Source organism: Chlamydotis macqueenii, chromosome 1 (genome assembly GCF_036417535.1).
Source record: "Chlamydotis macqueenii isolate bChlMac1 chromosome 1, bChlMac1.mat, whole genome shotgun sequence".
In the NCBI taxonomy this organism is placed as follows: Eukaryota; Metazoa; Chordata; class Aves; order Otidiformes; family Otididae; genus Chlamydotis; species Chlamydotis macqueenii.
The window spans coordinates 51,670,801-51,697,716 of record NC_141556.1 but is presented as its reverse complement, the minus strand read 5'-3'; the positions used below and the strand labels follow the sequence as shown (position 1 = coordinate 51,697,716).

Sequence of the window (26,916 nt, the reverse complement as noted above, 5' to 3'; positions counted from 1 at the left end):
AGGATCTTTCCATTGACTTGAATGTACCATAGGTCTGGAGTAATTCTGGAGTAAATAGCATTCTCTCTGAAAACATAACGTCAAAATCCTGTCTACCACAATGTTATTTTGCTATTGCTGTGACTTACATCTTGCAAGCACAGTTCACGCGAGAATGCCACTGATCTCAGTGGGGGAACGGTAAGAGGTCTTAGTCTATTTGCCTGTTGTACCTCTGCCTCTACCCACACAAAATACTAAACTAAAACAGGAATGTGGGGCTGTGATTTGGCTTCTCACACATGCACAGTATCAAATGCCTTAAACAAGGATGTGCCTATGAGTTGGCCAGCACTGAAAGTTTTCAGCATAGCTTGCAAGAATCCAAAAGCCATAAGGAATTATTAATTTTTGGTGCCTGGAAAAGTCACACAATTGAAAAGGCTGCATGTTTCAAACTCACAGCAGAACCAGGAGTACCAGAAAAAAAAAGGATGACTGGATCTGATACCAAACATATTGAGTTATATCCTTCATCCTTGGCAACATTAAAAAGCCAGGATCCTGGCGTGTGATGGGTATGAGCAGTCCCGCCTGCCTGATTCGCCGAGCCAGCAACCCAGTTTTGTTCCCGACCTCAGCGAGGCCCGGATTTTCCTTTTTTTTTTCTACACCGGTTTGCTCAACGAAGCAGGCGCGTACGTGTGCAGGAGCGTCCTGCCGCGCACCCGGATGGGGTTAAATCCCTGCTCCGGAGACCTCCTCTCACACGCACACACAACGGTCCCCTCAGCGCCACCGCACCTGCACCTGCCGCTAATCCGCCTCAGCACCCACCCTCCCCCCCGGAGGTCCCCTCCCTCCGCGGGGCAGCGCGGCCTCGCCCCTTGCCGCACCCAGGGCCGGGCGCGGCCTCCTCAGCGGCGGGAGGCCCCCCCCCCCCCCCGCCTCCCCACCCCGTCCCCGCACCCAGCTCCCTCCTTTCCCCTTCCGCAGCGCGAGGAGGCGCCACCGCCCCGGCGGCGCTGCCCCGGAGCACCCGCGGTGGCCGGTCCCGCTGGCGTGGCGGTCCCGCTGGCGTGGCCGCCCCGCCGAGCCGCTCCCGCCGCCGGGGACGAGGGCGACGCACCTGGCGCGGCGGTCGCGCCGCTCCCTGTTCCCCGCTCCCCGCGCGCGCCCGCCCCTAGTCCGCAGCAACGGCCGGCGCGCGGCACCGCAGTGGAACACGAGGCGCTGCCGCTAGCGAGGGGCGAGGCGGGGCCGGGAAGGGGGCGGGCGGAGGCACGGAGCCCTCCACGGCGGCGGCGGCGGCGGGGAAGGGCTGGGGGAGCCCAGGCAGCCACTGAAAGAGCACCAGCCGCGTCTCCCCAGCAACGGGCCTGGCAAGTCAGGGCTGCGCCTCCTCCCTCCGTCCGTCCCTCCCTTCTTCCGTCCGTCTGTCCGTGAGGGTCGTTATCACCCCTCAGCCTGCCTGGGCACGGGGGCGGGGACGGGGACTGAGGGTGCCCGCTCCCCCCCGCCCCGTCCTCCGGACCGGGGCTCGGGGTGTGTGCATGGGAGTGGGGGGGGGGGGAGGTTCTTTATTGGCCTCGTCCTCTCCCCCCCCTCCCCATTCTCTTCCACACTCCACCCAGAAATGATCCAGTGAAACTAGGAGGAGGTGATTCTCCTCCTCCCTCCTGCTGCTGCTCCTGCTGGTCTGGAAGGGACTGCAGGAATCTCTGCTCTGAGGCAGGGTTTGGGGAGGGGTGAGCGTTCCGTGAGGAGAGGGGGCCGCTGTGACCCGGGGCGTAGCTCTTCTGGTGCGTGGGGGGCTGCTCGGTTCCTGACCATGGGGAAGGACCAGGAACTGCTGGAAGCTGCTCGCACTGGGAATGTGGCTCTGGTGGAGAAACTCCTCTCTGGGAGGAAAGGAGGGATCCTGGGCAGTGGATCTGGAGCTATTCCCTTATCCAGCTTACTGAGGTAGGGACAGCGTTCCCCATCAGACGCTGGGGATATTAACCTCATCTTCCCTATCATCATCATCGCCCCTCTCATCTTCATTTCCATTCCTGCATCCTTCATAGTAACAATAAATCGTTCACTCTCTAGTCAAGTACAAGTGTGCCTGTGTTTAAAGTCACAGGCAGTCATTTTATTAATACAGTGGTACTGAATTTCTTGCCTTCAATGCGTCTGTAAGGTACTTGTTCATTCTGTTACTTGCTGTGGTGCAGAACTTACATTTTTATTGCAGGACTAACATGCACAATATACTAATTACCCATCCTTTGATATTACATCCTCAAATCGCTACTTTTAATCACAGATGGAAGCGTTAATCACAGACAAGGCATTGCATTGTGGAATTCTGTGCAAAAAGCCATAGCTTCACCCCATACTCTCACCCATAGTTGCTACCCTCACTTGCAGAAGAATTAGGCATGCCGTAGTAATGAGCCTACAAAACAAAGAAAGGGAGTCTTTTTTTTTTTTTAATGAGAGATCACTGAGGCAGGGGGGTGTAAAACTTATGGAGCAGGTTAGGTAAGAGCAGCATTACTTTCAAGGTACCTGGATTTGCTGGAGTGAAACTGGGTTACTGGCCATGTTGGGTGAAAGGACTTAACTTTAGTCATTAGTCATATCTCAGGCAATCTACAGCATGGCTTTGATGTTAAGTTTCATCATGCTCGTAAGTAAGAGCATTATCACAACCATTTATGGGATTTGACAGTATTCAAACAAGAGAGGGTCTGCAGCACACAGTCCAGTGCTAGTGTTCAATACTGCACTAGGCATAGCAAAAGAAGACAAAATGAACTGAAACACTGTTGACCTAGAACTTGAATAAATTGGGTCTTTGGTTTGGTTTAGATTTTTTTTTTTTTCTGGAAAGAAAGAAAAGGCCTAGAGAGATGGAAATTGCTTAAATGAAAATATATTTGTGGTTCTATTGCCAGTACCTCCTAATCAATATATTTGTATTATTTCAGTATTCCCTATTGGAGGAAATTTAGTGTAACTGTCCAAACTACACCTGTTTAAACTCTATTACAAAGTCTTGCTGTTTTAAAGCTGATTTTAGTGCTGTAAACAACAACAGTTCAGATATTCATAGTTTACCAAAGTTCTGTGGTGCTTCGGTTCAATTAGTTATTGCACCATTGTTTAATTACTAGCCCATTGACCAAAATCAAAACACTCCGTGCGACTGCTTTTTGTACTATACTTGAATAGGCTGGTTAGCAAGGAGTGTGCCAGATAATTGGTTGAATTTGAAATATAAGTCGTCTTAAAATGTGGTACCTGGTTTTTGTAAGTACAGAAGTAAGTTCACTTCAGTACAATGACTAGCCATTTATAATCCAGTTCCACTGCATGATTTGTGTAGTGGCTTTCTTCGGGACCAGTGCCCGTGCTATATTCTTGCACTATGACTTTCATGTTGTATACCCTAAGTTCTTTCTATCCAGAGGGAGTGTATTTGCTTGTGTTTTTCTTTTTTATTAAACAGCAGCATTTTACTTTGTGTATATGGAACACATTAACCATGTGTTTTGTATATACAGATGGGTGGTGACAGTCCTTGTTTGTTACTCAGAATTTAAATATTTTAGGTTGTAAACTCAACTGTAGTCTATTTTTCAGAAGTGCACTTAGCTTAAAAAGAAGTAAAACAAAGTCAAACATGTACTGTTTTATTTATGATATGTCTTACTAATGTTATAAAGAATGTCTATGTCTTCTGTCAATGTAACTTCGAAAATTAAATGTAAAAATGATCTATCTTGGTACAGAACACATGGAAACAAAAGAAGGTACTGAAAGGGGGTCATACTAACATCTTGATCCTATTTAGGAAATCAACACTTACTGAAAATAGTGAAGTTGTAGAAGCAATATAAAAGTTTGAATTTGAGGTTGGGGGGATCTGAAGCTTTTTTTAAATAGAAAAACAACTGAAGTAGCTCAATAGTAGAGCTATACTAGTATACTAGTATTTTTTGCACGCAGACTAAAAACTGCTTTTGAAAGTTATAATAAAGAGAAAGCAATAGAAAAAATATAGGAACATCTTTTTCTTTTTATAGAATCTTTAGGAGACATTGTGTTTGACAGTAACTCCTGGTGTTTCATTGATGGTAATTATTGCTCAGTTCCTAAAATGGTGCCCCGGAACTGTACCTATACCGTTGTGAGAAAGATTCATGTTGTTTTATCTTTCTCCTTTTGACAATGCTGTTCCTAGCATTAGGTTGGAAAAGCCCAAGTCTTTCAGCATGCAAATGGACTAATACTGTGCTTGATAGGTTGGTCTAAGTAGCAGTACACTTTCCCTTTGGCTTTCTTCTAAGTGCTGGAGACAACTCAGTTTATGTGGCTGAACTCTCCATGGCTTGATGCCTTTTTTGGTGGAAATTTGCTTTGCAGTAATTATGTATCCTGTGAATGAAATTTAATATTCATGAATTGACAAATACACATCGATTGTTATCTGATCCAAGGACCAAGCTATCTGAGCTCTGATCTCCAATTTACATTTTTATAACAATTTTTTTTTTTTCTGACTCTTAGTGTATTTTATGGTACTTTGGGGAAAAATAGGGCAAGCTTTTGTATGATTGTTTTATAGTTGAACCTATTCATTGATGCTAATAGCAGAGTAAATTATCTGATTTTTACAGGGCTGACTTCTCGCTTACAAGTCATTATATTAAATGATGACAACAGTTCAGGAAAACAACACTGTTCCGGAAGGCTCTTTAAGCACACATAGAAAATATATGAGTGAAGTCCTCTGAGAATTTGAACACATGCTTAAAGCAGAGTTTGTGCAAAGTGCATAAAAATGATATATGCTTAATTAAAAGGTCACATGCATCCAGATATCTGTAATAGATACTATGTAGGACCTCCTGCCCAAATTGATTTATCTAAAGCCATGACAACAAATCAGTGCTGCTTGACTGTGTGGACTATAAACTTGTTTCAGCTCAGGAAAAGCATTCAAACCTCTGAGTCAGTTTGTGGCTCTCTACCTCAATCTCCATACTTTGCTCTGGAATATAAGGATTGTGAGTGAATATACTGAGGGTGAGTTCCTCAGATGTAAAAATTAGCATAAGGCATCGCAACATACTAAAGCAAGTCTAATTCTCAGTAAACACCTATTATGGAGTCATTCAGTTGCTTAACCTGGGTATTTATTGGCATTTTAGATGTCCTCAGCTGTTTCTGAGGCATCTGCATGGGCTGATGGACCTTAATGAAGAACCATGCCCTGTGGAGATACAGCTAAATTCCAGATGGGATACACTATGACATCTAAAGGTGTATTGCACCTGTGTATAGGCTACAGTTTCCAACTCAAAACAGTAAAGCAGAGCTGGGATCTGCTCTTTTACTGTGAAACAAGGATATTTTGAGATGCCTCAGAAAACATTCAGAGTTTAGAAGACCGAACTGTACGGGAAGTTTCTTTTCTCTGTTTCTTCTGGGATTCCACTTCCTGGAATTGTCACACATTAGTATATTATTTAATATTTCACATTAAAAAAAAACAAATATTGCTTTTAGGTGTGTAATAGATTCCAAAGAGAATGGTCAGATTTTGAAATTATTTCACTGGCTTTTATATTATTCCAGTATAAACATGAAAGCTTGAGAGAGAAATCCCAGAGTCTCTCTAAAATAATGCATAATTGAATTCCTGTATCCCAAATCCTTAAATGTATTTTAAATGATTTAAGACATAAAAAGAGTAAAGTGTTTCTAACAAAACCGGTTTTTAAAATTTGCTTAATTTCATTATCTGCATATACAGAACATGTTTTTATTGAACAACCAGTTTTTCATCATTAGATAGAGACAGGCTTCATTTATTTCAAAGTATTTTAGGAAAAATAACTTTGAAGGTTTTCTTGTATCTCAGAGACCTTATATAATTTTGCCAAATGCATGTCTTTTTGCCCTACTAATATGTTACAACCTAAAGAAAAATGGATAGTTCTTGATTAAATGCTAAATTTTAGTCTTTTTAAATGATATATGTGAAAAGAGCTTTGGATCTTTAAGAGGACTATGGGATAGAATATGAGTTAATATGAACTGGCACAGAGTAGTAGGGAAGGGTGAGTTGGCCCCATCTTGCTCTTTGTTGGCTACTGCCATTACACAGCCTGGGAGGGCGGAGCAGCCTGCATGGAGCTAGTTTTTTCCACTTCTACACTTGGCAGACTGTGGCAGGGAATGGCTCCATTCTTTGCTTATCCTTACTTAGCGCAGCTACACCATGTATAGGCCTGGCCCAAGATATTTCTCCTCTAAAGTATAAGAAACCCAGCAAGCAGATTGTCAGTCTGCGAGTTGCAATCTGTTTCCTCATCTGTTTCTCAGAGCAGTGTCTTGCTTGCAGCAAAGCCACAGTTTAGCCTGATGGCCTCAGTGCACACTCAGAACCACACAAATCTACTTCTGTCCTTGTGCAGAGCCCTGTGATTCATTCAGCTTCCTGTGCAAATTTAGATCACTCTCAGATATTGCTTGTACAGCAGAAAGTGTTTAAAATATTGAAATACTTTATGAAGCTTTAGTTAAAATTTTAACAAAGTTTTTTTCATGTTATAATTTAAATAACAAATGAATCACCTTATCAACAAAAATAAAGTCACCAGTTCTGTTTTTCTTTACAAATAGTGTTGTTTAAAGTAAGATACACTTTCTTACGTTGATTTTATAAAAAGATTGTGTTATATGAGGCTTACAGTAGCAGAGTTCTGGGCTCGTGCTTCTGAGGTCACTTACTTCTATGTTAGAAGGTATTTGTTTCAGACAACTGATGCAGATAATAAAATGGCAAGTATTTGTTACATATAGATCAATGGAGCATCTAATTAGTGTATGCTTATTTCTGATTTTAATTACACTACTTTTAATTAATACATGGAGATTTTCATACTGATATCCCAAGCAGAGACCAGCATTCCTAGATTCCCCAATTACCTTCTTTATCCTGTTAGTGTAGGAAACTTAAGCCTTTTGGGGACATACTTAGTTTTTCTTCCTTTTGTTTTTCAGTATGAAATGCAAATTAATGATCACTGCAACACTTAGTTTATGCTGTTTGATATTAGTGGTAGTTGATTGCTGCCTTGATTCTGCATATTCAGATGTATGAGCCTCTCTTAAAACTTAACCTTAATTTTGGTATTTTCTACCTTTGTTAGACTTATTTTTTTTCCTATTTCTGATAAATGCTTTCAGTCAAAGTTTACACAAAATTTTATCTTTGAAATTCCTTTGATTTTTTTTTTTTTCACAAGTTTGAAGCATTTACAATATGTAAAAGTAGCGATATGGGCAGTATCCAGGACATTGGATAGAAATCTCATTGTAAAGGCCAAGGCAATTCACAAAGTTTGTGTGATAAATCTTCCTTAGGAGCTCAGTGTGATCCTGAATTCACAGCTCTGTGGTTAATCTCTATAGATAAACTTCTCACTTTTCCTTACTCCAGATTTTGTCTTCTGAGTATTGTTCAAGTGTACATTCTATTAATTTTCTAAAATGTTAGACCAAATGTGAAAAATGGCCAGCAAGAACTGTAGATCTAGTGTAAAATTTACCAAGGTCTTATTATCTGCCTATAGATAGGATCAAGATACAGGATATAGCAGTGCTAGGAAGACTGATGGAGTTTATGGTGGAGTCAGGAAGACAAATAAGAGAAATTTTACAAACATATTAGGGAGAAGGTAAGGAAAAAACCCAGGAACTTGAAGTGTCTGTATCTTAAAATAATTCTTTTATATTCTTAACCACTAGATGGCTAGTCTAACTCTGCAGAGGACCATATAAATGCATTTTGATCACCATCTTGTTTTCCCTCTTGTCTGACATTGATGATTTTAGTAGTTTGGTAATTCAATAGAATTAATGCTGCTTTATACATTTTCAGAATTGATATATGACATTGCTGTTTTTAAGTGGTGGTGTTATGGTAGAACTAAGAGGGGAAATAAATAAAATGAAGAATGATGTAATCTGAAAGGTCTGCTATCTTGTGACTTGTCAAGGTTGGAAATGTTATGATGGGCAAATACAGATGCTTTTAAGACAACCATTTTCACAGTCACTGCACTAGTGATCAAGAAGAACATATTTCTAAAAATCTACAGGTGTATTCTTATGTTTGCCTCAGTTTCATTTTGTGTGAGTATTAATGGATGAGCTATTAAGGAACTGCTTATAGCTCTAAGTCCTTTTTTTTTTTTTTATTGCCCTGACATAGGCAGTAGTTGAAGCATCCTATAAACTGCTTTAATTTATGCTACTGGTATATAATCCCTAAGGGACAATACAGTGTAGAGTGCAGTTACACTCCCTTTCCTTCAGCAAGCTTAGCCTACTTGCCTGGGGAGGTGGCATATACAGGAGTTCCACAACTGAAATTCCCTTCTACTGTGGAATTTTTCTGCTGGCTACTTCCACACATCCTAATCCATTTTATTACTTCAAGGTGAAATATTTTGAGAACTTCTAATGTTAAATGTGTAAGGCATAAGAAGCACTGTTAATTCGTACCTCCTGATATGACATTTTCATGTACATAGATCCTTTTGGGAAGTAGGGAATATATTTTATTTGAACTTTATAGCTTTTATGGGAAGACTTTTATTAATTTTTAATTACTTTTTCCTGATGATAGTACTTTCAGTATGTTCATTTTGCATTTAAGAAGTGATATAACAAGTCTTCTGTACCTAGTTTAACATCTATGAATTTCTAATAATGTGCATGTATCTAATATAAGAAAGGTTCTGTGAGATTTAATTCCATGAGGTTGTGCTTTTATGAAAATCATTTTACCCTATTTATTGCACATACGTTTTCTAAAGAAAGACAAAACGCTAAAAATGACATCTTGAGTGCAATTTGGTTCCAATTTAAAACACCTAGTGGTAGCTATGTTTCTGTAGGTGTTGATGTCTGTACTAGGTGTCTAAGTTCCCATAATAGCCAATGGAGATCTAGTCAATAGAGTTAGGGAGCATACAGAGTGATTCAGCTCACCCCAAAGTACGTATTGAATTATTTTATTTCAAACTGAACCACATCTCTAATTTAGATATTTTTGTAGATAAAAATATTTCAGTGAAGAACAGGAAGACAGTTCTAATGGAAGATATTGGTAGAATAGATATATAAATGACCCCTTAGATAGTTTTAAACAAAAATTGAGTAGAATTTCTCTCCTTCTGTATTTTGTAGCTGATTTGGATGAATTCCAACATTAATTTCAAATGAATTTGGATGATACCAAATTGGGGAGAAACAATTCATATAGACAATTGCTATTAGGAGGGACCTGGACAGGCTAGAGGAATGGGCTGATTGGAGCCTCGTGAAATTCAGCCAAAGCCATTGTGAAGTCCTGCAGCTGGGATCGAATAACCTCTTGCACCACTACAGGCTTTTATGCTGGAGTTGGACAATTTTTTGTGTTTTTCTTCTTTTTCTGTCATATTAGTCATTGCAAAAAACATCGATATCACATTTATTCTTTGAATTTACACATTAGTAACTTCTTTCTCCTGTAAGAATGGTGTGATTGGTGTGTAGATTTTTTCCTAAGCCTTCATAGGCCAGACATGTGCTGAAATAAAGGTTAAGTTGTGAAGTATTCATGTTGTCACAGTATGAGAAGTGTCCAGGAAATAGATACCTTTCAGAGACAGTAAAGAAAAAAAAATAGAAGAGTTTTATAAATTAGAATTGGAAATATCTTCTGGAATAGGCATTTTCTCTCTGTGTATTGCCTGAATTTAAAACCTTTGTGATGTAACTTTCTAGTGTGTTTGTTACTGGTAGTTCCAAGGGTAACTGTAAGTCTAATGTCTTCCGTGTTTACCTGATGACTTGTCAGGGTCATTGTTTTCTCTTTTAAGATGCCACTACAAATGAGTAGTGAATCTGTGTGTCTAGATTGTTTTTGCAGATTAAAACCCCCAACACCTTAATATTATCAGTTTGACCCCAGAATCTCAATTAAATCGTTGGTAAGGTTCCCTGAAAAATGTAATTTACACTTATTTTTAGTCTTCTGTTTTCTCAAGTAATTATTTATCCACTTCCATATCCTCCTTGTCATCTGTATAGCTAATTTGTCAGATTATGCTCATAAGTAATTTGCAATCACTCTGCTTCCTGTTTAGTGCACATTTATTGCAGAGTAGTATCTTGCATAACCAAGTGGTCTAATGATCTGCCAGGGATCTTCCCACATAATGCGCACAAGTAACATTTCAGAAAACCCAGTATACCAGATGTAGAAATAAAGCATATGGTATATAGTGTATGTATATGTTACAAATCTGTTGTTTACCTGTCACAATAGTTAAAGCTATCTCCTCTGTTTTTACTTTCATATAGACTATGTAAGTCTTGATTTCAGAAGGACAGGAGTAATGACATAAGCAGAAAATGAAGCCACTAAAAGAGTGGAATAGGCCTGTGTTCTGGGTGAGAAGATGTGGCTAGAAGATGAGTGGAGGGAGAGAGAACTGAATAGGGGTATTTGAAGTGTTTTGGCAAGCAGACTGTATTTAAAAATCTGAAAAGGCTGGAATCCTAGAAATGGTTGGTAAAGGAAATGGATAATAAGAGTTGAGGCTGGAAATAAGAACTGAGGCTGATTGACCGTGGAGGCTAGCACTGGTGAGGAGTGGAAGAGGCAGGTTTAGGAGACAAGATACAAGGAACAGGGCAAAAGGAGTTACATTTTGCAGAATAAAGAGAGAATGTATATCCACTTAAATATGGTTTTCATTCAAAGCCTGACATTTTCATATTTCCTTTCTGTAACAAATATTTGTGAAATGCGTTTGTGAATTGTTTAATTTTCTTTTAGTGCTAAAATAGACAGTAGTTAATAAAGTATCATCAGTCATTCCATTAGTTTTAAGTGGAAGAGGTTGTGTGATAGATATGGAGATCCTAAATCATCTGGTAAAGTTTTGCCGAGATGACACCACATAGTGAAATTTCAGGAGTTTTAGTTTGCTTTTTTATTAATGATAAAAATAAGGGTGCTGGTGCAGTTTTTATTTAGCCTTCTGAATGTAGGCATTATATTTTTTTGTCATGACACAATCCTGTAGTCTTTCACAAGGTTCTTACCTCAGTTGCAGCCCAGGATAGACCATGCTCGTTGAATAAGCAGTTATTAAATATTTTTTATCCTTACTGTTCAATGTTTAGCCCCAAGCCTTATTTACTGCAAACAATTCAAAGTCTTCTCTAGAAAAAGAATGAGTTTTTCTCCTGGTCTTTTTGGTGGTGTTTGTCACTATAGCGTCTAACTGTTTCACAATATTAATGAGTTTACTGTCAGTACTTCTGTGACTGAGTAAGGTTGCTAATATCTACAGTTCACAAATGCTAACTGAAGCACAGTTAGATTATGGGGAGAAGGATCCACTGACTTGGTATTTCTAACTGTTGACTACAAGGAGCTCATTCTTTGCAGTATTAATAAAGTTAATGCAAAAACGTAGGAATGGCTCTTCTTGGTCAGAATAAAAGTCCATCTAGCCAAGTAGTCTTCTCCAATAGTGTCTGGGAGTTAAGAGGCTGGTCTTAGAAAAATATAGTAGCAAAGCAGGCATATAGTAATAATATTTCCTCCAGTGTACTCTCACAGCTTCCAACAGTTTACAGCAGCTTTCAGAGACAGATGTATTGTCTTTGTATTTAGTAGCTTCAGTGGATTTTTCTTCCATGCATTTGTTCAATTGGTCTTTGAAGCAATGCAAATTTTTAGCATTTGTAGCATCTCACAGCAAGAGTTTCACATCTTAATGAAGTATTATGTGGAGAACACTCTATAAATTAAGTAGCATTTTATATGTTCAAATGTATAAAGATCTGTTCAGATGTTCACAGGTTTGTTTCTGGAGACACAGATAGAATCCAGTTCTGTGGTGCAGCATTAAATTGCTGTTCCTGTTCTTGTTTAATTGATTTAGTAAATATCAGTGCATCTTTGAATATCTTTGATTTTAAAAGAGTTTTTATTCAGTCATCCTCACTATAGGCGGTAAGCCTTCAACTGTTCCAAGATCAGCATTCATTACACTGGGAAAAAGAATATGGAATCATGTAATTATTAAGGCTAACACATATCTTTAAGCAGGATGACTTAGCACCAGTGCTTTAATCCTTGCCTTTGCAACCTCAGTAATTTCTTTAATGCACTTTTCTCTATATATTTGTATTTTCGTAGAAAAAGATACATATTTTTCAACAGAAAAATATATTTCTTTTGAGAGTGTAGCTATAGACTACCTGTGTGTTGGTGGACAGAACATAACTAATTTGGAGGTGCTTCTATTAATTTACAAGAAATACAACTCCTGATATGTTTCTAATGTCCTTATGAAAATGATGTGGAATTAGAGGTGCTGGAGGATATTTCTTTTCTTTCTTTCTTTTTTTTTTTTTTCTGGCAAGTAATAATACGCATTTGAACAAGGTTCTCATTATATTATCTGTAACAGCAAAGGTGAGGCAAGGAAAATCAAGCTTTAACTGTTCAAAGTAATTTGTAAAAGTGGAAATGAAACAGCTGTTTGTAGGGGAAGAATGTTCCTTTCCTCTCTTCTTTTGTGGGAAGCAGTTACTAAGGAAAGAGCAAGGTTGTTCCCCAGTAATGAAATGTTTCCTCTTATACATCATGCCCTAGAAAGATAGTTTGAGGCACAAATGGGATGTGTATTATTTCCCCACTTAAACTGTTAAATCAGAGTTAATGAATTAATTCAGGAGTAAATGAATTACTTCAGGAGTAAACTTTATGGTAAGTGAAGCCAGTCCTGGTCACTGGGACTTACCATGTTGCTACTGCTTAACCAAAAAAGAGACACTTCCACATTCAGCCTCCATGTCTCTGTCATTCAGGCAAGAATAAATAAAAGAAAGGAAAAAGGAAAAGTTCATTATACACTTGCAGGTCCAAGAATTTTGACATAATACCAGTGTTTGAGGGCACACCCATCCCACGTGTGGTACCCTCCCACCCATCTCTGAAGGAGAATGTATGCGATTGATTTGGAACTGCCTGTAAGTCTAAAAATGTTAGTACTTGGTTGTGACATTATTGTGATGCTAGTTTTGTGCTCTTTGTAAATTGGTGAAGGTTATCAGAAACGCAACCAAGAAAGAGGATTTGACTCTAGATGCAGACTTTGCAGAAAATCCTGGAGAAACAATGAGAGATACTCAGTATGATGCCATTGTTTGAGCTCTTCTAAATCCCAAGAAACTTATCTTGGAGAGCAGGTTCAGGCTTGGGTATCAGCTGGATTTAGAGGTAGACTATTGAGACAGAGGGAGTGGAGTCATGAGAAATACAGTGAGATCTGGTACCTCACAAGCTAGGGTTACTTTACTCGCCACTTGTTATGATCTAGATAACATAGTCTATTACTTAAAAAAATACACTGCTGAAAAGGCAAATTTACTTTGAAGAGATGGAAACATGTACTTAAGAAGCACCCACCTTCATGCTTTCTTCATTTAAAGGATTTAAGTGTCAAATGTTTTGTTGGGTTAAAGTTCCAGATGTTTGGTCAAGTGATTTACATGTGTATTTTGCACTTGCTTCTACATCTAGCAAGCCACTGCTTAATGACTTACCTCTAAAGAACAGTAGTTTATTTTGGGATATTTGCTTCTCTGCTCCAAGTTTGCAGAGTGCCAAAATCTTTGTATTAAGATGGAAGCGTGTTACACTAGATTTGAAAACATTGCAATCTTTTGTTCTTTTTAAAAATATATATTTAAATATATCATTTAAATAAAGATAATAGCTTAAAACAAGAATTTTTTTTTGCTGGAAGGGAAGAATATTTATAATATAAGGGCTCTCAGCAACGGAACAAAAAATTGTTACATTTCAGAAATACTTCTAAGGCATTAACTTGTGAAAAAAAAAAGACTCAGCCATGCTGAAATAAGAGCATTCTCTTTTCATCCTGTATTTTCCCTTGTGGAATGTGTCTCATGGAATCAGAAGAAGAATCTTTGGCTTGTATCGCTCTCACTGACTCAAACTAGACCAGTGACTTCTTCAGTTAATGTTTAGGAATAAGTTTTATTTCGTTGAATGTTTTGATGCTGTTTCTCACAAAATACTAGATACTCATCTCATGGCTAAACAAAATTGAGCCAATTTGTGATGTGACTGTTTTAACAATGACAGACAGTCAAACTCTTAATTTTTTTTTTTGTTGGTGAGGGTTGTATAATGAAAAAATAGCCTTTTTGTTGTCAGTTCTCAAAACATACGTGGAGTTGATTTTAATCATATGATCTCTTCTCTCTTTTGATCAAACTTGAGAATATCCAAGAACTCTGAGACCTAGACCCTTAGCAGCAGTTTTGACAACGTATCCTTGCCACAGGAATCATTTAAGTGCTCCAAAACTGTAAGAGTTAGGTTTAAATGCAGAAAAGGAGTAACAGTAACAGAAATCTTGTGGTGTATTTCCAACGCATAAATAGTTTTTGCCATTAAATAAACTGTTGCAATATTTCCTCCTCTTTCTCTTGCTTTAAAGCTCACCTGGTTGTAACAGGACACAGACTCAGGAAAGTTTTGAGAAAAGCAAGTGAGGTTGCTAAGAAATGTCTGCTTTTTAAAGAGCCAAGGGAGCATCCTTTCTGTTAGGCTGCCTACTTCAGTAGACAACCTCCAGGGAATAAATCAGCTTACGAAACTAGTGATAAGAGACGAACAGAGCTTTCTTTCCCATCCCTCAGTAACTAAAAACTGGTTTCATAGAATTTTTTCTCCCCATGATCCTTCCCTTTCCCTATATAACTGTTTTTCTCCCCTTCCTTACTCTCACTGTGACACCCAATGTGAAAAGAGGGAAAATGGTAGGAAGTGAAGAATCCTGAGGTTCCTTATGCCAACCTTGAAAAAGAGGACCTTGCTGAAGATATTCACCCCAAGACCAGAGTGTCCAGTATGAAAAAATTGAAGATCTAAGTTAATGCTTTTGAAGAATGCAGACAGCACTAGATTTGACAATGGCATGGAAAAAAATTGAACATAATCAGGGCAGAATTCATTGGAAAGCTTGAAAGAACAGACAGTGCTGGGCAAAAGTGATAAGATCAGGGATACAGGATTGATTTGGGAAGTGAGGCATGATAACTTCCTGGACAGAGAGGTAGAGATCCACTTTCGGAACCTTCCTCAAAGACTTATGAAAACTAAGAAGTGGCAAATAAATTTATTTAGAGTGAAAAGGAAATACAGCCGAGTGATTGGATGTTGTCTGGTCTTTGCTTAACAGACTTGTAGCACATGTGGATGAATCTGCCTAGCTACTTGGAAAAATGCCAAAACCAAAGCTGTGAGCTTTGAAAAAAGGCAGAAGGAAGAAGCTGAGTCCCTTTGTGGTATTTCTGTTTAAATGTGTTCTTGGGTTAGAAAAAAAAACCTCAGGAGACAATGAGACAGCAGGCCTCAGGATTACTCTTTAAAAGATGGAGCCAGAGTGTCTAGACCTCTTTGGAAGGAAGTATACTACTTTGGCTAATCTTCAATTCATAGTAGCTAATTACCCACATCTCCTTTGAAAATATGACTTTCTTAAATGACACAAGATGTCCCCATTTCTGGGTAAGTTCCCAATAAACTCTGAAGAAGAAATAAGAACAACTATTCCAGAAGGTCAGCTCATAGTACACATCTCTCTAAAAGTTTCATTTGACTTGTGAGATACTGTGGCATTGTCAGTAGTTTCAGCAACCGTCACGCAGTATGCATTGTTGCAGTCTTCTGGGATTCTTGGACAAGTCCAGAATACAGCTGAGAGCTTCCTGAGAAGAATGAACCTTTTGGTAAAACTGACAATTCATTATATTCCTGAAAAGTATCTTCAGTTGTTTAGGGGTCTTTGGGGATTTCCTTTCTGAGCTCTATATAAAACAATCTGTATGCCAGATTCATTTCAGACTATTGCATTACCACACTTACTGGGCATCAGATGAGCCTCCTATAAAGCATGAAACTCTGTAAAGGATTGCTTTATTTTCACTGTAACTAAAAGGCAGATGCTACCTTTCAAAGCAGATGGATTGACACATAGGGAGTTGTCAGGACTATTTCAAATGAGTGCAGATTTATCAGAGCAGCAAAGGGGGCTGTCCTGTCTGTTAGTGCTGCTCAGTGCATTCTTCTAATCATATGCAATTTCAGTCACACAGCCCAACATTCAGATCATCACAGGCAGATGCACTACAGCTTTGACGACAAATCTCTTTCCATTTGCAACTCTGTTAGGGCTCATTATTGTACATCTAGGCATATGGAACTTGACAATAATATGAATGATTAAAATATTTGTTTTTCATTTAAAGTTGGTATTTAAAGCACTCGGTTAATTTATGAAGAATTATTTTCTTTCTAAAAGTTTTTTTCAGTTTAGTTTTGATGGGTGTCATGCAAAGAGTTTGTAGCTAGATTTGAAAATGCTGGAAAACCTGTAAACAAGCACTTTGGACTAAGATTAGTGGTTTGTGACCCACCGTAAACATTTTCAGAAAAGGAAATAATGGCCTGACTTTAACATCTCATTTGAAATGTAATCTCTCTCTTAATTTGGTATTACATTCAACTGTGCTCAAGTTGGATGTATGTAATACACTATCTGATTTTTTCCATCATATTGAAGTGATTGTTTGACTTCTGCAACAATTTTTTGGTCAGTAAGTATATACTCTGAGTAGCAGTTACTGTACCCAAAGAGAGGTTTGCCATGCATCCTTTAAAATTTATGCTCAAGCTTATGATGTAATAATATGTCTTTAGCATAACAGATGAAGACTTGTACACCTGAACAGTAATTCACATTCCAAGTGAACAAAATGTGTTTTGACTATCAGCAATGTGTTCTGTAACTAGACACTGAACATACTAATGATACTATGTAACTAATTGTTACTGCTCCCATTTGTGCTAAATATTACACATCTCAAATTCTATTAGTGCTTTGATCATTAGATTCTTCTTTTCCATTTGAAACACTATCAAGTTGTGTTTATGTGTTTCACTGTTAATCAGTAGTGATTTAGCCTATCAGTTTCTCAATAGGTCAGTATTTTCCACTACAGCTTAAAAACTTAAATGTAAATAATTGTTTACTTTATCATCACACTTTTTTTTTCTGTTGAGGGATGTTACTTAAATGCTAATGAGACAAGGCTTGATATCACCATCCTACAGAAAATAATGCAAGTAGGAGAAAACATACTGAGGAAATTTTGCAAATAACTTTGAGTGATGTCTTGCCTGTAGAGGAAACGAGCACAATCACAGTTAGATAGTTATGTGTGCATTTTGTAGATCTATGCTTCAGTGAAAAGAGCAAGTTCTTTTCCTGAGAAGTACATGTTCCTTAAATGATATGATAACACTGAAGGTACACATCCTTTTCCCCCCACCCCCTCTCTTTTTTCAAGAAAGTAGAGGCCTCTGTCTGTATGTCTGTAAGTGTGCATGAGTGTGTGGCATAGCCATGAAGGGCAGCTAATCCTACTGAAATAGGTAGTAAAATTAAAGTGGATAAAGATTTCTGTTTTTTTAAGCCAGTTTTAATGAGGAAATACCAGCTTTTCCCCTTGAACTACACTAGTTTGTTGTTTTTTTTTTTTTTTAACACTTGTAGTGATCTAAGTTTCTCAGCATAGAAATGACATGGAGTATAAGAGAATCCAAAACAGTAGGTAAGCTAATAACCGTATCACCTCTGATGTGGAGACTCAGGTTCAAGTCTCTGGTCTCTCGTTGTCCCACAAGAGTTCTCTAACCACTGGTTTACCCAATACACACCTTTTCCCTGGTCCAAAGATTATATATGATTACATAAAAATATTGAGATAGTTTAAAAAAATTAAAAACAAAACTTACAAGCATTATTGGTCAGGATACTTGCTTGGAAAACAGAACAATGGTGAAGAGGGACTTTAATCTTGCCATCATAATCCACCAATCTTGAGTTTCACATTCTGTTCTTTTTAAGGAAGAAAAAATAGAAAAAAAAAGTAGAAAAAAAAAAAAACCTACTTCAGAATGATTCTTAGTTTAGGTTGCACACAGAAAAGGGGAATCAAAAACTCAAAAAGTTGAAGTCAAACACTTTACTGGTTTCTAAGGTGAATGAATGAGTAAGAAATGTGTTAGGGCTTCAATGCTCGCTTCAGAAGTGTTAGCACTCTTTGAAGTGGACTTGCAGTTTTCTTTTCTCTGTGGCATGGACTTCAAAGAATTACAGAACTCTGAACTTCTCAAAGTATTATGACTACTTTTTATAGACTTAGCAAGAACTACACAATTGTATATGTATCCATCGTATGTTTGATTTGTTTAGGCACTGAACAAGATTTAAAAATGTTCCCTTTTCAGATACATATCATCAGTCCATTCTTGTCTATAGTGAAGTTTTGTTTTCATCTGCTGAAGTAATTCCTGTTCGTATAGATTAACTGTTTGGGGAAAAATATGTTCATTAAAATATTACATTACCGAAAGATGTCAATGTAGAGCATAGAGGTCTCAAGTATCTCCTTTTTTTCCTCTCCCTTTCCCCTCGTATCTGTCTGTTTCTTTGTCCACCTCTCTCTCTGCTCCCTTTTACCCTTCCCTGCCTCTCTCCCCATCACTCACTTTCTCAATTAATCTGTCTTTCTGTCCATCCCTCTCTCCACTTCTCTTCCCCTGCCCTTCATCTCTCTCTCTCCCCTCTCTCTCCATCCGCATCTTTCTCTGCCTCCCTTTTTTCTCTCTCTCTACCAGTTTAAATCATGAAGAGAATCACCTGAAACAAAATAATACAAGAACACGAATCAGGAGGCATTGCCTATTAAGCTGGAAATAGATAGAAGCATATAGTGACAAAAAGCAGTTTGAAAAGAGAAAAGTTGAGGTCTTTGTTTAGAAAAAAAAAATAGGTGTTCCTCTCTGAGGATGAGCGAATGACAAGTATGATTAGGCCACAACAGGACAAGTCGCTCATAATGCTATACAACATTAAAAAGGAAAAGAATGAAATAGAGGGGAAGACATATTTTACTTAGAATACGGAAATCTGCTTGGGTTGTTTACTCTTTTCTGTAAACTGAGACTTACCATAATAAGAATAGCAAATATCCTAAAGAGTTCCTGGAGTATTTGACTGACTATACCTAAGTTAATGAAGGAGTAAAAGCCTGTGGAGAAATACTTGATAGGAGTGTGAATTACTTTAGAATTCTAAGAAAAGAGCTTAAGGTGAGAATGTCTGGTATATTTTCAGAGATCATTTGGATGACTGGTACAAGTAAAAAGAAAAAAAAAAGTGTGACTAGTGGTTACTGGCAATAAGGAGAGAAAAATTTTATGTGCACATGCATTTGATTGACTTTGGCGATATTACTAGATTGTGTTGGATGGGTATCATGTTCAGAAACACCTTTCTTTTTAATGTATTGTGAATAAAAGAATTTAACACTCAAGTGCTTCAGATTTACAATGGAGCTACTTTGAAATAAGCATGAAGAATGAGATAATTGAAGTAATGATTTGTATAGAAAAGCAAAAAGAGTGGGGAGATGTACAGTGACGGGCTTATTTAGTGGTTTATAACAAACCTGGGGAGATGATTTTGTTAGTTAAAACATAAGTATGGATGAGCATGTTCCTTTTAGAAGAGATATAAAGAGAAGATATGAAAGGGAAGTTCTTTAGAGTCACTTTGCAATTGTCTTGAGAAAGACTTAATTCATGTAATGAGTAAAAAAGCTGTCTTGCAAAGATCAAGGTCATGTACTTCTGCACTCTGCTTCCTAAGCCTCTCTTCTTCTGAAAGATCTTAAGTCTAGGCACAGAGCCGTAGAAGTAGGGAGAGAATATTTAGGGTCTCTTAGACCCAGAAACACTGTGAAGCTTGGTGAAGTAATGCTCACCTGTATTATCTATGGGTGACATCTGTGTCAGGGTTAACAGAGACAGTTAGTAATCTATTTATGGCTCTGCTTACATCCACATACGTGGAGGAGTGACACCCAACCTAAATTTACACAGAGAGAGCTTGAGTCTAGCGGGACTCCTTAGTTCAGATTCACGAGCGTTCAAATGTCACTACAGTTCTTCAGATCTTAGCTAGCTTTGGAAGCATTATAACTGCATGTGGTTGGCTAAGAAGTGCTATTAGATATAAACTGGCTTTATGAAGACAGTTCCTATGTCTCTGTACCCATGTTTCTGTGCTGGTAGTCTGCTCGTGAACTGTGGCATATGGACTGTATGTTGACGGCATGTTGTATGTGACACTGAATATTTTACATTATCACATGATATTCTTCAGATAAAATTCACTCCTCTTTCATAGTATTAGATGGATGGCGCTCCTTTTATTAGTTGCAATTTAGTATTTTATTTTCTCATTGTTAGTGTAGGCTTATGCCTTTAGTGCAAATTATGCAGAAGTTTCTATAAAGAGAATTCTTTTCCTCATATGTTTCTCAGGAAAGTTTTGCAAACATAATGCATTTATTTTCAAAACAACCTTGTTTGATGACAGGGTATTATTACTCCATTTTACAAATGGATATGTGAAGCCCTGAGACATTAAGTTTGATGTTATTGCGTAAATTTAGACGCGTAGTTCAAAACACCTAAAACCTGATTTCTGTTTTTGCATAATATTTCTCATCACATACCATTTAAAAGTGCAAAGCACAATTTCCCTTGACTACCAGAGCAACTCAAAATAGTGCTTTTACAGTCAAAACTCAGGATATGAAGTTGGGCACTCTGAAAGTTGCATGCTTAATGATCATTCTTGCAAAGTTAGATTTAAGAGACTTTCCTACTGCCAAAGAAAACCTCTGTGGTAGAAAAAATCTACATCTCTAGGGCAACATTACACTACCCTGCATACGAATTTCTTCTTTTTCCCTTCACAATCCTCTAGTTCATTCAGAATATATTTCCCTTTCTGTTTAACTTTACATTCAACAGGTTCTGTTGCTACAGAATCATGACCTACCTTTAGAGTAGGTTACATAGAGAGACTGAGGCAGATTTATTGGGGAAAAAATGTGTGCAATCACATGGAATCAAATATTATGCATACATAAGCAAGAATTTAATTAAGATCATAAGATCTTACTTGTGCTATTTCTTGACTTTTCAGTGTGACTTGTTTTAAAATCTTGACATAATTGTGTCTATGTAATTTCCTTTTTCTTTTTGGTAAAAACAAACTGATAAATTAGAAATTCCATTATGTTTGTAGTATCAACATTCATATATATTAGGCCTAATTTTTGCTTCACAGCTGACCAGCTGCATAGTAACAACTCATGAGACTAAGAACCTGAATATTCATGCAAAAGGATCAAGTCTGAAGGCCACTGACTAGATGAACCTGATGTAGGTTCAATAACAGAGATGGCACTTCAAGATATGCTGCACAGAATTCTGTGTGCTTTAGTGGAATGCTTGGTGGAGCAGGCAGTGGTCGTGTGCATTATTATTTTGCCTAAAGTGTTGCTGACATTTACTCTGTTATCATGGGATTCAGTTTAGGAAAGTATGTTCTAGCAGAGTGTCTAACAGATGTTTTTGCTGACTCAGTGGAAGTTCAACTCTTCTATTCTGTCCAGCTGTCTTCTGAGCTTTAGCCTTTACTCCAAATTTCTTGGACATCTTTCTGTCCTTTCACAGCTCTTAGTCTTACTCTGGAGGCTGATGCTTCCGATCTTTTTACACAACTATTTTCACTATTTCAACTCCCCCTCTCCAAGTTTCTCGTCTTGCCTGTACTAGTTCAGTCCTCTTTTCTGTCTTCTCATTTAATTGTATTTTAATTTCCTGTGAATTTTCCTTCATATGCTCACTCACATTTCCTGCCCTCAGAAATCCCATATTTTCTCCTATAACTCTAGATCTCCTTTCTTGTAAGTCTTTGGTCTGAGATAGATGTCTGACATATGAAATTCCAACTCAAATAAAGTAGTTGTAGTCATAAGCACAGTAAAATGTGATTTTACACTGGGGAGTGGAGGTAGTGCTTAAGAATAGGCAGTGTTGCTAGGGCAGTTGCTAAATTTACCATCCATAAAGAAGAAAAGTAAGCCAGAGAAAGAACATCCCTGGATCTGTTTTTTACTGATGGGCAGTAACTTTTTAGCATGGTTTGTACAGCAGACCATGATTTGTTTAATTCTGCATGGTGGGATGAACAGATTTGTAGAATGCATTAGTGCATGAATAGTGCACTCAAGGAACTTAGTATTTATTAAAGAGAATCTGATTATTATAGTAGAATGGAAGGCATAGGGTGATCTAGTATGGAAATAGTTCAAGAAATCCCAAAATAATGTTAAGATTTAAGAGATTTTTTTAAAAATTGTGCATGAAAGTACATAAAAATTTGTGGATTAAAAACCTGCTGGTTGAAAGGATAAGGAATAAAAAAATATATGCCTTTTATATGTGTGTGTATATATATACGGAAAAATTACATCCCTCAGTAAATGAAGTTAGTTTCATTTGTTTAACTAGTTATTCTGGAGAGTGCATGGGAGAATTCCTTTGTGCCATTAAAACCACTATTTTGCCCACATCCAGCATATATGCATGTTACAGGTACTTTGTATTACACTGGTACTGCTGTACTAGTAACAAGTTCCAAGTGGAGATCTAGCTTCAGAATGCAAGTACATTGAACACCTTTATAAATCAATCTTGACTATGAAAGATACATTTTCAAAGTATTTGACTGATAAGTAATGGGAGAAGACCTTGTAAAATTTCTCAAAAAAATGCAGATTTCAGAATGTGTGATCCTTAAGTGCTTTTTTGTTATATGGGCGGAGTGTTTTATTTTATTAAGGGTATTAGCTTGCAAATGTTCTCTATATCTGAGAATTCTTTTTTAAAGAAAATTGTGAAGAACTGAAATTATCCCACAGTATGGTTTTTAGTTTTCAAAAAGGAGAAATATGATGATAGATATTGCTTTCCATAATTCTAACTTAATATTTTACTATCATTTTACTTTGAGTATGAAGAAAAAAAAGTCATTCATTATCTAGAACCTGGACAGAAAGCATTAATGATTCATGAGTCATAATCTATGAAAAAATAAGTTCCATTTTAAAATGGAGTTATAAAATCAGATAAAGAAAGGAATACAGAGTATACAACATTTTTATTTTAAATATATAATTGGATTTGAGTAAACCAAATCATACTGTGATTCTTAAAATCTTAATTATGAAAAAAAAATTACATTAGCTTGACTATGAATGATGTAATTGATTAAGGTTTTACTAGATAAGAGACTTTAAAAATAGAGACTATAAATTGTAGCTTATTCTACCAAATTTTAAGGTTGGTAGCTAGAAGGTTACTCGAACAGTAAAACAAAGAAGAAAATGCATTTAAATGTGGCTGACTCCCAGGCTAACCTCAAGAAAGTCTGGCATGAAAGCTATCATGTTCCTCCAACCTGTTTGTTTCCTTTGTTCAGTGTCTTGAAATAAGTTGTCACCTGGGGACATGCCAAAGTTTGATTCTGCTGAATATTTTCATTTAGGAGGAAGAAACCAAAGTTACGTTAGCAAATTGACAGATGCTGAATAACTGGAAATGATTACAAAATACTTTATAGGACAGGATTAGACTACAGTAAAACCTTGATAATCTGCAGGAATGGGTTGAACTCAGTAAAACAGTTTGATAATTAAAGACTCTTTGTAAGAATACAAGTACAATTATAATGACACAGTATATAAGGAATACTCAGTAAGCAGAATTTGATACCGGACATTTTAGATAACCATTCTATACAGATACATCTGTTTATACTATCAAAAGAACTGAGAGATATCAAGAAAGCTCAGAGTACCTAAATTCTCTAGCAACATATAGTAAGAATACTCCTAATCCCCAAAAGTTTAAAATACAAAAACACAGGCAAACAAAAGTCACAGAAAAAACTCTAACATTTTGTCTCAATTTTTTCTCAAGGCTACGAAAGAAGGATGTGCCAGAACTGTTATTTCTTTTAACATCTTTTATCTGGGCAAGTGGTTCTTGTGTTTTTAGAGTCTATCTGGAGTTCCTCAGATGTATGTGTTTTGGTATTCAGTTCCTTTCAACTTTATCTTCTCTACTTTTGGGTCCCCCCCTCCGACTCCCCAAACTCTCCTGTAGGAATTGCTGCATCTTGGTATTTGTTTTCCTCTTCTTTAATGTTTGTGATAAAAATAGTGTCACTTATGCAGTTGGTGCCTGGGACACATCTGGTGCCTGGTTCATTTTGCATTCAGACACCCAGAGGAATTAATATCTGGCAGTACCTGCAGGTAGTTGGGCAAAATCTGTTATTTAGCCATGTAGCTGATTTAGCACAATATGCCAGGACCTGTTCTTGACACCTCAAATAATGAACATTTTTTAATTTAAATGGTGTATTGAGACTAGCATATTATCATTAGCAATAAGTTGTGACATCTTTTCAATAATTTTAAAAATAGTTTGAGTTTAAAGCAGATCTACAGATTGGTGACAATTTTTTCTATGGTAGTAGACTGTTGGTCTAATCTGTGCTACTTTCACTTGATAAAATTATGGCCTGCATCTACAGGTTTACAATTTCATTTTCAGAAGCTATATCAAACCTAATGATATTCTGACTTTCACTATAGGGAATGTTAGTGTCTATAGATTGCACCTAGGATGTATATTTATAGCTTACACTTGACATCTAGGTGCCCATGTTTTGACATAGATTCTTATGTTCTATACTGGATCTGTTACGACTGTCTTCTCTGTCCTTCCACATTGAAGATGAAATTTGCAATGAAGTTACAATACCACCTGCAGCTGGTGGTGTTTGAGGCTGAATCCGAGAACTAAAATGGTTCTACGAACCTCAGGAGATATATGTTTCACTTTTAGTACATTACCAAGTCTATTGAAGCCCACAGGATCTTAAGCATATATTCAGAGTATTGCACTGACATTCTGAAAAGAGTATTGCATTTAAACAGTTGAAATGGCCGCATCATGTATTAGTTTTGTATTACATTGTTCTGTTGCAGGTGTATTAGATTAGATTATTTCTCTTTCAAGTGTTTGTGAATATTTTTAGTGAAGTGCATATTGAAAATTCCTGGAAAGTGTAGTAGACAATAAATTAGAAATGGCAAGGAGTAATGTCAGTGTAGCAACGTACAGTTGACTGATACCAGATTAGTCAAATACATTAAGGCTTAATTTAAGCAGATCTAGCATTACTCATCCACAAAAAAAAAAATCTTCCATGCATGTAGTTTGACTTCTAAAGTGATTTTGTGGCAGTTGTCATCAAAATAAAACAAAACTCTCATTCTTTTTCAAGCTTAAAATTAGTCAAAATTCAGAAGACAATTTGAAATTATAATTTATTTCTTATTTTTAAATAGTTAAACTATTAAAATATTTTTATTTAGAAATAAATCTTAAAAAGATTTGAGTAGTTCTTATAAGGACTATTGTTATTGTTAATATTTATCTTCTAGTTTGTGTTATTAATATAATATCATACCAAGTATTATCATAGAATCATAGAATCATAGAATGGTTAGGGTTGGAAGGGACCTTCAAAGGTCATCTAGTCCCACCCTCCTGCAAGGAGCAGGGACATCCCCGACTAGATCAGGTTGCTCAGAGCCTCATCCAGCCTGGCCTTGAACGTTTCCAGGCATGGGGCATCCATCACCTCTCTGGGCAACCTGTTCCAGTGTTCTATAACTAGTACTGTAATTTTTTTTTCCTAATATCCAATCTAAATCTATCATCTCCCTCTATTCTTCAAATTATTCTCTATTTGTCTTGAGCGTTTGCCCTAAAGTCAGATTTTTAATGACAGTGTTTTCAACTGAACTTCAATTTTAGTCAGTTTTAAAGACAAAAATGTAAGACTATCCATTACTTTATGAGCACAGAATTAAAAATGTATTAGTTGATTTGTAATTGCAAAATTGAAGGTAAACTAAGAAATCAAGAATTTAATTAAATATCCAAAGTAATGGAATTAAGTATATGCATAAGCATCTGGAAAATTGAAGCTTCTATCAAAATTGATGTATCATGGGGAGAAACTAAGTAGGAGGAAGGGAGTAAAGGTGGAAACGATAAAAGTACTGAAATGTCATCTTCAAAACTGTAGATGGTCTTCAGGAACAAGTGTACAATGTGAGATAGTAAAAGCAGGGAGGGTGTCTTCAGTGAGAGTGAAAGAGTGTATGTGTGTGGCTAAGAGGATATCTTACTTGGCAGTGGTTTACCCTGTCTTTTGCAAATCATTTTATTTTAGAAAGATAACATTTTCTCAAGACTATTAAATTTAGAATGGAATAGTAGAGACAGCTGGCTTCAGGATAATTGGTAAATTTGAACTTTGACAGACCAGGCTGACAGCAATGAGAATATCTATTACTTTAACCCTTTAATCCCATAAAAGAAATGTCTCTGTCTTGAAAATTCTAAGTTAATACAGCTCCCATACCTTTCCCCAGCTTTCTTTCATATGCTGTTACAGCATAATCTTACTCTTCTCTGAATTTTCCTTCGTCCTGAGCAATGCCTACTGCTCTTTTCACAGATAAAATCTACACAACTCAATAAAGTTCACCTCCATTAACTTTTTCTACTCACTTGATAAGCAACCTTCCTAATGCTGTAGTGTTCTGGATCCTTTGACTGTTCTCGTCTATTCCCTTCTGAGCCAACTCTGAGAGATGTGCATCCTTTCCTGTTTCCTACAAGGAGGGCCAGCAGTAGTAGAACCTGTAATTAGTTGTTATTTGGGTCTGGAAGAATTTCAGATCATATGGAGTGTAAGATAA

At 37.3% G+C, this 26,916-nt stretch overlaps 1 protein-coding gene across 2 annotated transcripts in view; it reads left to right on the top strand.

The window, feature by feature from the left end:
- The first annotated feature begins 1,810 nt into the window (after positions 1 to 1,810).
- The window catches only part of ANKS1B (ankyrin repeat and sterile alpha motif domain containing 1B), a 444,690-nt gene continuing 419,584 nt past the window's right edge, over positions 1,811 to 26,916 (top strand). For both annotated transcript variants that reach the window (XM_086750799.1, XM_086750791.1), the window contains exon 1: positions 1,811 to 1,944. In XM_086750799.1, coding sequence (XP_086606925.1) covers positions 1,811 to 1,944 — 134 coding nt within the window. The remainder of the gene's footprint in view (positions 1,945 to 26,916) is intronic.